Raw genomic sequence first — 11,583 nt, 5'->3', positions numbered from 1 at the left:
AATGCAATGATCTGCACTGACCTCACATATAGCATGCAGGCTGGAGAATTTTACCCAGCTAGTTCTACCCAAGTCAGATACTGCAGTTGCAGGTAGAACTAGAGCCTATGTTCTTGACAAGCATCCAGTCTTCATCTGAAGGCTCCAAGTGGGGAGGAAATTATTCCGGGCTGTAGAAATTCACTCCGGTGGTCAGTTTACCCTTGCTGTTAAACATTTGCCTCTTTTATTTCCAATTTGAGCTTTACTGACCTCAGCTTCTAGCCAACAGATCTAGCTGTTGCCTACTGCAGAACCTTCTAGGATGAGCTAGCAGTTAAAGTTAGGTGGATGTTAATAAACTGGCTAATCACCAAGCCTAGTACATGTCCACAAGAGCCATTGCATTAGCTTGACCTGGCTCGCCCAATTTCTGTATAGATTGGGTGCTTCAACGGGGCTTTTTTAGCATTTTTATCTAAGAGCTGATTCAATCAGCTCTTAGATAAAAGCACCAAAAAGCCCCGCTGAAGCACGTTGTTTACACAGATGATGCAGCGCTGAGTTGAACTAATGTACTGCTTTTTCTGGCAAAGCAGTTTTTTTCCCCATATCTGTCAGCAGCCAGTGTGTCCAGTCATGGGGATTATATATTGCAAGTGAGGGACTCAATTATATATTGCAAGTGTGGGACATTAGGAGAAAAGACAAGAGGATTTTCCTGATTCATTTTCCCTGACCCTTTTGCCCCCTCTGCCATCAGTCCTACTTCATGTCCTTCTTGGGGAACTGTGAGGGTTAGCCAAATTGTTGCTGCAGGACACTGTAACCTGCCCTGGTGTCACAGCAGCCAGACCACATCAGTTGAACCAGTGGAGCTTCTGATTCCTTCAGCAGCTGAGCACCAGATCAGGCAATGTCTATAGCTACACACTGGCTCTTTTTGTTTCAGGTATGAGTTTATGTAAGCACACTAAGGAAACTGCCATTCCCTCTGCTTCCATGGCTTTTCCCTCTCCTACCCACCCCAAGGAGTCCTCTTCTCTTTCCAGATCTGTATTGGAGCTTCTCATAGGTTTAGTTGGTCTCGTGGTCCTCCCTCTCCTCCTTTCCTTTCAGTAGTATGGGGAGGTGATTCTTATGGATGTTTTTCTCTGAGTCACAAGCAGATCTCCCTGTGGTTTGGTTGAGAACTTCCCTTTCAGATAAGCCAATCTGCCACGTACAAGAGTAGCAAACACCTCTCCACAAAGCCGGAAGCCAAGATACGGGGTTAGCTACAACAAAAGCATGGCAAACAGTTCAGGCAAACGTCTGAATCATAATGTTTTAGCAGGAGTTTCTGTTTGGGACAACTGGCATGGAAGGTGAACACCCTTTCACCTCCAAAAGGTAGACCTCTGGGATACATTTCTGGACAACATTAGTTGCACCCTGACTAAATCCAGATGGAATCTGGAATCCCAACAGTGTCTGATACCCTTCCTTTTTGTACCCCTGTCCCTGGAAATGGAAGCCACAGAATGTGCATATTACATAGGAGGCAGTGGTACAGGTTACCATATATAAAGGAGTTACATGGTGCTTGGGGGAAGAGAGATGCATTATGTGAACAGAAAATGTCAACAATTTTTGTACCTTGTTCTTATGGTGAATCATGTTTCTCTTCACCTAAAAATTGAGAGAAGAGACACTTAGATGGATTCAATAATGGATCCTGAACTGCGAGCATCTGTGCTACTCCATAAAAAAGGCAGTTTTAAATGTCATCGTCCTGGACCTCCTCAGGAGGGAAAAGAAACTGAAGTTCATGTAACATCTCAGTGTAATGGGTCACAGATGAAAGAAGCTGGCACCGAAAGATCCTCTCCAGATCCAAGTCCAGCAGATTTGCCCTCTCATGAATTATGGCAGTGTGTTTGCATTTCAGTGGAATGTTATAAGCAGGGATCCTGTTTTTTTTTTATTAAAAAAAAATCCCCTATTTTTGGTTTATATAGATGCATATACAGTGGTGTTTCATTTTAATCACTCAAAAATGTAGATTTTGGGTTACTTTTTTAAAACCAAAAATTGAGGATTTTTTTTTTTAATCAGAGAAAACTAGGATCCCTGCTTATAAGACCACCTCAAGCCAAGCACTCATTCCATTTTCCCATCTGTTATTGCACTGCTTTCTTAGCCTATTCACATGCCCCTTAAGTGCATCTCTCTGCCCAACTCCTTCCCCATCAGTACCTCAAACTCCTTGTCCGGATCCCAGATCACCAAATCAGCATCCATTCCTGGCCTCAGTGACCCCTTCTGGTCTTCCAGTCTGCTCAGAGCAGCAGGACGTGTGCACATCAGTTGCACCAGGTCATGAAGGGAGAATCCCCTGGATTTTGCTGAGGTCCAGAACAGAGGGAGCCCTGCATGTGGTTTCCAACAACAGTCAGGACATGCATACATAGGTCACAGATGTTAAATGAGTCGGTTCTGGCTATGTGGCTTGCTGTTGCCTATGGTTTCTGAGGCTGAGAAAGTGGAAAGTTATATACTTCATCTGATCAGCCTTTTTTTAAAGCTGTGGCTGCATTAATTGTTTTTTGCCCAAAGGGCCTAATATCAATGACTAATGATCAACCATTGGGCAGATGCTGTGCAAACGTCTTCCCCATGCCTCTGCCAACCTGCCCTGGGTAAATTTCTGAGCACAAACCTTACTGCTTTTCTTTCCAAGTGCCAGGTGCACATCCTTCAGTTTCCCCGAGAGTAAAAACCTTTCAATGCAGCACATTGGAATTAATGTCTAAACATAGAAGCAAGCTTCTTCCCTGGGGCAAAGAAAACAGAAAGCACTCAAGAGCCACATATGATGGACTAGTCAGGTCACTCCTGCACAAGTGGGAGCTGCTCAAATAGCAGGATGCTGTATCTGGTGCTGAGAGGATGAAGAGGAAAGAACAAAGCAGATGGCTGTGCTAGACATCACTTCAGCTTTGGAGGGATAGGGCAGCATTAGATGGGGAGAGAGGAGGAGGTGGGAAAGCAGAATAGACAGAGCACAATGAATGAAATCATCAGGAGTATCAGAACTGGCTTCTGTTGCAGCCCCAGAGCCTAAGATGACTCTAAGGTCTGGTAGGTATACCCTGCATCTCCCTGACTCAGTACAGCCAGGCTGCTTGGTCCATATCATCTCACCAAACTGCAGTGAGGAAATCCCTCCTTGGGCCTTGAAAAAATCTCCTTCATCCAGGTGTTTCAGGTCTGGTGGGCAGGGATTGTGTGCTGAGACAACCATATCAATCAGCCCTTCTTGCAGAGCTGCCCAGAGCTGCTCCTAGAGCCCAGAGAAAGGGAAAGGTTAACTCCACTGCTGGCTAGATCAAGCTCTCCTCCTCCTCCTGTGGAGGCTAGAGAATGGCTTTCTGAAAGCAGGCAAAGATTTGCTTCACTTAGCAGGCAGGGATCATTATTCCACTCAGAATTCCTGATTCATCCTGCCATGACATCCAGGAGCAGAGTCCCTCTTAAATGGCAAACATTTATGAAACTACTAGAAGACACAAGCAAGCAAACTCTGTACAGATTGAGTTCCAGCGTTGTCTCCTTTTTATACCTGCTTATCCCATATTTAGGGACCTACCAAATTCATGGTGGAAATGGGGTGCACCGTGGCTCTTTTAATCTTGCAGGTTCTCCTGCACCCCACCTCCTGTTGATTGGTGGAGGGGACCCACTTGTGACTTGCTTCTGTTCAGCGGGGAGGAGAAAACTGTGGTTTTAAATATGGTGCTGTTTTTGCCTCCTGCCACCGATTGTCTGGGGGGCCCCTGATGGCCCTGCTGTTTGCTGCTGACTAGTGGGGAAACAAAAATGGTGCCAAGTTTAAAACTGTGGTTTTAGCCTCCCTGCTGATCAGGAGGGAGTGGTGGGGTACTCCGCTAACCAGCAGCAGTGGGAGGTAGGGCAAGGTGCACGCAGGAGGAACATGCAAGATTAAAGGAGCCATTGCTCACTCTACTTTCGCCGTGAATTCAGTAGGTCCCTACCCGTATTGCAACTAAATAATGTGCCAGAAGTACATATAAACTCACGAGAGCTAGCAATAGTGCAAAGCTAAGGGCCTCTTTCTCTATAACCTTTTTGAGCTACCCACTGCCTCTGCTGACACTGGTGACTACTTAATCTTTCCAGAAACTGTATTCCTTTGACTTCAGAGACTTTGCACTTTCCTGCTGCCTCTACAGCTTATCTGGCAGCTCCTTTGGCGGTACGTTCTCTTCACCCTGTCACACTGGCAACATGTAGGGGGTGCATACGGGTGCACGTGCACCCCCTGAGATTGGCGGTGCACCCCCTGTGAAAAGCACCACTGATGCTGACGCTGCCTGCGGGCAGTTGGTGTTCACTCCCCGACTGCCGCCACCGCCTCCGGCACCTTGGCCTGCTCCCACTGCCAACACCACTGTGGCTGCCTGCAGGAGCTCCCCGCTTGCCGTTGCCATGCCCCTGCCGCCAAAAGTGCTTCCACCTGTGGGCAGTCACTGTGCCTGACCAGCCTCTGGGGACACGCGTCGTTCATGCCCTGTCAGTGCCCATTAGAGATGTGACCTTAGCCTTTCCCTCTTTCGTCTAACATTGAGTGTCTTCATCATCTATCACATGATTCATCTGGTGGGGTTTTGTGTAACGAACCTGAGTTTTCTGTCCAACTTCAAACCCTCTGATCACATGTGTAGTCATATAGCAATCCTTTCTGTTCTTACTGTCCCATAGACTACCGCTAATCCCACCCCTTTCCCTTCCACCACACGTCCCAAATCTATCTCTGTCTCTGTTGCTATGTCTGAAACCTTTGTTTAAGCCTTGTTCATGTAGCAGCTAGATGCTGCAACCCTCTACTTCTGACATTCACCTCACAACCGCCTCCCAAGATGGCACCGTGCTTGCTCTAAGGCAGTGGTTTTCAACCTTTTTTCATTTGTGGGCCCCTAAAAAATTTTAAATGGAGGTGCGGACCCCTTTGAATTATAAGTGTGGGTATTCACATACTTTTGATTGATAATAGTCATCTTTCATGGACCCCTTAGACATAGTCTGTGGACCCCGAGGGGTTTACAGTTGAAAACCATTGTTCTAGGCAATCCTTATTCACAATATGGTGACAGAAGCATGAGCTAAAGAGCAGCCTGAAGCATGAGACTGAGCACCAGGACTAAAAAGAAAGTGGGAACTATAGAAATTAAAGCAGCTGCCCTATTAGCCCAAGCTGATTTTTCCTGTCTGTTCATAAAAGGTTGCCTTTTTCTCTGCCATTGCTGGTGTCCTCATTTCCTGACTTTTGTTATGTTTACAATATTTGATTTTTTTGAGATAAGACTTCACAAGGGAGCAACCAGTGCACCCCATTACCCGGTTGTTCTTGCCCCGGATAGGGGGGCGGCACTTGTAGTAGGTGCCTCCAGGTGGGATGTGTTCAGAGGTCAGGGTGAGGTAGTGGTGTGCTGTCTCCACAGTGAGTGGTGCACCCTTCTGACGAGCCTTCCTGATGATGGGCAGGGCTTGAGCAGAGGAGAGGTGAACAATGTGGCAGGGCATCCTGTCAGGACAGAATGTGAGAGCATTACACTGCTTTTTCACTGAGCTTGTGGTTTCCCTCCTTGGCTTTTGCAACTGGAGAGCAGAGCCTCCAGGTGGGTTGCTGAACCAGGGGGCAGCCTGGTCAGTTGAGCCTGTGGATCTGGATAGGTCCCAGTGATCAGTTGACATTAGTTTACATTCCCAGGGTGACCACTGCAAGGAAAGTGGCTAAAGAACCCTTTTTTTTTTAATACAGTGACAGCTAAAACCTAAATCATTGAGGCCTGCAGAGGGGAACTTCAGAGACTCAAACTGCTGTCTCCACAGCACCCACACACCCTCCTCCCCACCGGCCAGCCCCCTCTCTGAGAAAGGGAGAGTTTGTAAACAGGCTATTTCTTACTTGTACTGGAGGCAGAGGTCAGCAATGGTGTGGATGGCATCTACTTCCATGGCATCAGGGCAGGAGTCCAGGAAGGACTTGTACTCAGCTGGGTCTGCACAGACACAGGGAGGAGGATGGAAAGAGAGCTATATTTTTGCATACAGAGGCACATGGCATTTATGCTCATTTGCTGCTGTTCTTAGTGAGCTGCTTGCTCTGTTTGGGACTTTGACCCATGATGTGTCAGGAGTGCTGAGCTACCCAGGAAAGGTTAAATCTATTGAGATGTCATCTGTGAACCACCAGCAGGCTCTTCCTTGCAATGTACTTCTTTCTGCCTCACCAACTTGTGTGTGTGTGTGTGTGTGTGTGTGTGTATGCATACACATGCACATGCACACACACACACACACACTTGTGTGTACACCCTGCACAGGTGAAGTTAAAGGGGCTTGTGATGGGGGCCTTCTAATCCCATCACTTAGGTGCACAAGGGTGCACCTTTACAGTCCTCGGGAATGTCCCTTTAAGGGCAGTCTGCCTACTTGGGGCTTTGCTCCCTGGGACTATAAAGGGGTGCAAACCAGGAAGGCAGCTCACTTGTATCTTTTCAGTTGATGATGTAGGAGCTCCCTGGAAGATGACACTGGGTGGCTCCCAATGGGAGCACAGGGGACCAGGGAAGACTGTGGAGCAAAGTAGCCAAGGACAGGTGGCTGTGAGCTGAAGTAGGATGGAGGTGAGGATGTTTGCCTTAATAGCTGTAGGGAGGGATTCAGAGGCTGTTGATTGCTGGGAGGAGAATACAGTCTGTTGGACAATTCTTATAGTCATTTAGGGGCCTGTACTAGGATTTAGTGGAGCTGGATAGGTCTGGGTTCCCTCACCCTGAAGGGCAATATGGTTGAGTCTGCTGAGGGAAAGGGCAGCAGTGTGCTTGGGTGCTGCAGATATCTGTATGGTGTACCTTTGGGCAGTAATTACCAAGGCTGAGATTGGTTGGGTGTCTAGTGCCCAATGAAGGTTGAGTAGGTGCTGGGGTGTGGAGAGGGACAATTAGGCCTTGCAGGTCCAGCTCAGGTCAGTGTAAAATTGGCCCTGTGAACTTGTTATGCATTGGTAGCAGAAGAGAGTCATGTGGGTTTAGCTGTCCAGATTGGTGCTAGAGGTTGTCTAAAAGCAGCTTGGACCTCAGGAAGGGTGGTGGTGGGACTGGCTGAGGACAAGTTTGCTGTGGACTCCATAGACTGAGCAGGAGGGATCCCTGCCTGTTACAGGCCCTTGGTGTAATGAGAGTTGGGTCCATTTGTTTTGTAGGATGTGTAGCTGAGGACAAGCCATATGGTATGGCCTTAACTCCCTATCTGAGTCCTTACCACGTACCCTCTGCCACAGGTTCCCACTGGCCCAGATCCTGCTCTGCGTGGAACTGGAAAGCAAAGCCAAACAGTGAGGCAGGTTAATGTGGTTGGGGTAGGAAGCTGCCCATCTAATACCATTCCAAATGTTTAATGCCTTCCCTCCATGCTTGTCTGAGGCAATGGTGAAGCACCTGTCCTTTGAGCCCCTGACCTATGCAGTAGGGGATCCTTGCTGAACCCTAAACAGATAGGCCAATCCTGTCCTGTTCCACCTTCTTCTTTGTGCTGTCAATTATGCCTAAGCTACATGCATGTAAAATGATGCCTTTCCAATCTGGTGTCATTGAGGGTTGAGTCCGGGGAGAGGCTGTAAACAGGGACTAGGACTAGAAGAGACGGGATTGAGGGGCTTGGGCAGGGATGCTTACCAAGAGAACACACTCTGTGCCTTCAAGTTCATTCATTACCATGTGCAGGTCTTGGAGGCAGACACTGGGGAACTCATTGTCACTACATCCAGTCAGGAAGCACTTGAACCCTGGGACTCCAGCTTGCAGCATCAGCAGGAGCTCATCCTACAGCAATTCAAAAGGCTTCGTTCTGGTTTTGGTATCACTTTGGACATGGGGATGGCCATACAAAGCATTTACAGGTGTTGCCTCTTGAGCCCTAATGCTCAAGTGCTGGTCAGGACCACTGCAGATAACTTAAACAACTGAAACACATGTAATGTTCTATGTTGTCAAGGTATCAAGTCTCTGACACACAGTCAGGGCTTCAGGGTGTTCCAGCAACACAAACCAGATTCAAGCCAATGTTTGACACACTGAGTGCTGTTCACAGGGTGTGGGAAGCTCAGGCCTTTCCAGTGATTTTGCATGCCTGTTGAACAAGCTTGCTTCACAGTGGCTAAAGCCAGTAGTTTGTTATGGTCAAATTCCAGTTGACTTTGAAGGTTGGAGCACCCTTCCATGGGCAAATCTTTCATGCCCCAGGCTGCAGGTCTGACTTGCACTGATAGCCATGTCGCAGCTGTTTCACTTGGCCATCACGGACAATCTCAAGGTGTTTTCCTGTTGTATTCGGGATTGAAGGATTATTATGATCACTCTTGATTTGGACTGCTCCACTACTGATAACCTTGAGGATGGAGTGAACCAGCATGTGCCTTCCAACAGCTGCTTGCTGGACCAGCCCAGACTCTTTAACATGGACAAGAACCTAAGTAAGAGTCTCCTCTAAGCCTTCAAGGGAAATGAGGCTAACTGCCCTGCTGGAGCAAATGGGAGTTTTACCAGTAAGTATCACTGTTGTGAGTGCCTACAGGGTGTTTAACTCAGCTGAGAGGAAGACCTGTTTAGCCTGATCAGCTTCCCTTGCTGTATGTCATGACCTTTGGTTCATAAGTGATATTTCTTTGTTGGGTCCAGACCACACTTCCAAGCCTGCTCAGCATACTGGGTTGGCAGTGGGTGCTGAGCAGGTCTGAACTTCTGGTAGGCACTGAGCACCTGGCCCGTGGAGCTTTGCTTTTTGGAACAATAGTACAGCTGGATCCCTGCCCTTGAATTATCCAGAGAGTGGCCAAGACCTGGGCTCTGTCCTTGCTCCCTGTCTTACTGGAAGTATGTGCAATTGCATTCCTGAATAACCACCACTGACCTGGTTTCCAGGGATGACACCACCCCAGAAGGCTACATCCACGTGGCACTGTCCTCTGGCAGACTTCAGCTTGGCATCAAAGTTTGCCATAGTTGTGGTTGGGGGAAGACAGTTCCTGAAAGGCACACAGATAGGACAGGTTATCCCAGTGCAAACATCTTCTTGGCATGGAGTCCATGACTAGAGCCATGAGTACTGGAGTGAGGAGGGGGTGAGGAGACCTTGGTTTGGGTGAGGTCTGGGTAGGTTTTTGGGTGTAGAGCTGGAAGAGAGAGAGAGAATGAACAATGATGTAATGGGCTGGGGATAGAGGGCAGGGGGAGGGGAGGCAGGACTGGCAAGGCAAAATGGGGTCCAGAGCCATCAAAACAGAGAGGCTCATTTAAAATGATAATCCCCAGCAGATATTTTTCTTCCTGACTCCTCACTTTTGACATATGAGTTGTGTTTCCCAGGCCCCCTATCAAAACAGACTTTTTGTCACCATCCCCACAGACTTCCCTTCCTGCAGGGCCCCCTCAGATTGAGTAAGGTTTAGGAGCAGCAGTCATCAGCCCTGTGAATGGACATCAGAATCAATGCTAAGGAGGTGTCTCCTCCTCCATCCCTCAGAGTAATCTATTAATAAAGCATTTCCCTTTGGCCCACTGGAAAAGCATCAATACCTGCAGGAGCTAAAAGTGGCCATTAGAGAGCGCAGCTGAACCACATTTAGCCCTGAGGTTCTGAAGGCAGTGGGGGTACAAGATCCTAGAGCTCCTCCACATAGTTATTGCCATTGTAGCTTGGAGCTGAGGCCTGGAGGGAGGTTGTTCTCACGCTGCAAATATGGTTGTCAGGAGAGAAGTTGGAAACAGATTTCACTCAATTGCACATAAAAGGACTTTTTACAGCAAAGGCTGGGGTTTCCTTGACTTGGGAGGTGTCTAACAGTCTGTACCCATTTGCCTTCACACCTAGAGTAATTCAGTTCTTGGGAACAGTTAACCAGAGTGGTGCCCTCACACCTCCTCTACCCAACAGATTGGAGTCCTGGGGCCAGACACCTGCTTGTGTAAACTGGCAGGACTTCACTCTTCACACCAGCTGAGGATCTGACCCCTGGTCTGGAAGGGCTATGCTCCAGCTCCCACTGAATTTGAGAGACACCTGTGCAGTTCAGAAGGGGCTGGGACAGGCTGACTAGCCATGCAAAGACCATGCAGGGGTCCAAGACCCCGTGGACTCAGGTGTACTGTGTAAAGTGAAAAGCCACTTTCTTCTTCTCTCAAACTTTTAAGATCCAAGGGTGAATCCATGTGTGCATTGTGCCCTCAGCACCAGCCATTACTTTCCCATGCACTAGGAATGGTATTAACGTGCTCTTCCCCCTCTCCCTAGTACCGTACATGGGCATGTCCACAATGGTTGTGATGCCTCCTGCAGCTGCAGCCTTTGTTGCAGAAGAGTAACTCTCCAAGACTGTGTGCCCTGGCTCACAGGCATGGATGTGAGGGTCTATGATTCCAGGCATAACCACCAGATCTCCAACGTCCAGCACCTGCAGAGAGAAGGGAAATGAAGGAGAATCAGCTTGGCTTATAATACAAAGCCAGAGGGTCTCCATCTTTAAATGACTATTTTGCATTTAAAGGGTCTGGTTTCCTGCATGCAGAAGGCTGGGGGGTTGAGGCCTCTTGGGATGGGAGAGCACAGACCCTATTTGCTTCACTGAGAGGCATTATACTATTGTGGGCATTATGGCCTTGTGACTGGATGGTCCTTTCTGCAACGCTTATCTGGGCCCACAGGAAAGTGCTTAGGATGCTCGCTAGGTCTTGATGTGATGGGATATATATCTGAAAGATCTGAAGCAGGAATTCCTACAATTACAATACAATCCCCAAAACTGTAGCCACTCAGATCAATAGAGCCAGACTCTGACCTGCTACAGTACCAACCCTGGGACAAGGACAACAGAGTCATGTGGACAAACCGGTCCTGGCTTCGATTCCCTAGCCTCAAACAACCTCTCTCAAACAACAGGCTACCCAACTCCCAGTCTCACCAAGGCACCAGGCCTTGCAATGGACCTAGATGCCTTCTAGGCCCCCAACATAAATGCAGACCACATCACCACTGGACCTAATAACAAGGAGTATAATATCCAAAGCTCTTTTACTTTCAACTCCACCAATGTCATAAAGGGACTTAATGGGGAAAGGGACTTAACGGTGAGGGTTTACTACGGGCCACCCAACCAAGGGGAAGAGCTAGACCGGGATTTCTTAAGTCACCTCACGGAGGTAGTTAGGTCAAAAGACGTGGTCATCATGGGTGACCTGAACTTTTCAGACATCTGCTGGGAAGAACAGTCAGACAGGTCTGACCACTCACGTAGGGGGTGCACAGCCCCACCAGGGGAAACGCCTTGTTGGATCTGGTGCTGGCCACAGGTGACGGCCTGGTGAGGGGGCTGCAGGTGCTCGACCACCTGGGCAACAGCGATCATTGCCTGCTGGAATTGACCAACCAGCGCAAGCTGGCAAAAGTCTGCAGCAAGGCAGCAGCCCTCGACTTCAGGATGGCGGACTTCAATGAGGTAAGAAGAATAGTTGGGGAAGTACTGAGGTCCCGGAGGGGAGAGGA

General features: G+C 48.5%; 1 protein-coding gene across 1 annotated transcript in view; it reads right to left on the bottom strand.

Moving 5' to 3' along the window:
* Nucleotides 1-917: 917 nt before the first annotated feature.
* The window catches only part of LOC102379568 (allantoinase, mitochondrial-like), an 83,655-nt gene continuing 72,989 nt past the window's right edge, over nt 918-11,583 (bottom strand). The window contains exons 3-12 of the mRNA XM_025209067.1: nt 10,344-10,495; nt 8,956-9,070; nt 7,722-7,868; nt 7,316-7,361; nt 5,951-6,044; nt 5,380-5,566; nt 3,166-3,304; nt 2,218-2,390; nt 1,618-1,650; nt 918-1,256 (exon numbers count right to left, since the gene is read on the bottom strand). Coding sequence (XP_025064852.1) covers nt 1,095-1,256; nt 1,618-1,650; nt 2,218-2,390; nt 3,166-3,304; nt 5,380-5,566; nt 5,951-6,044; nt 7,316-7,361; nt 7,722-7,868; nt 8,956-9,070; nt 10,344-10,495 — 1,248 coding nt within the window. The 3' untranslated portion in view covers nt 918-1,094. The remainder of the gene's footprint in view (nt 1,257-1,617; nt 1,651-2,217; nt 2,391-3,165; nt 3,305-5,379; nt 5,567-5,950; nt 6,045-7,315; nt 7,362-7,721; nt 7,869-8,955; nt 9,071-10,343; nt 10,496-11,583) is intronic.

This window comes from Alligator sinensis, unplaced genomic scaffold (genome assembly GCF_000455745.1).
Source record: "Alligator sinensis unplaced genomic scaffold, ASM45574v1 scaffold237_1, whole genome shotgun sequence".
In the NCBI taxonomy this organism is placed as follows: Eukaryota; Metazoa; Chordata; order Crocodylia; family Alligatoridae; genus Alligator; species Alligator sinensis.
This window is presented reverse-complemented; position numbering and strand designations above follow the sequence as displayed.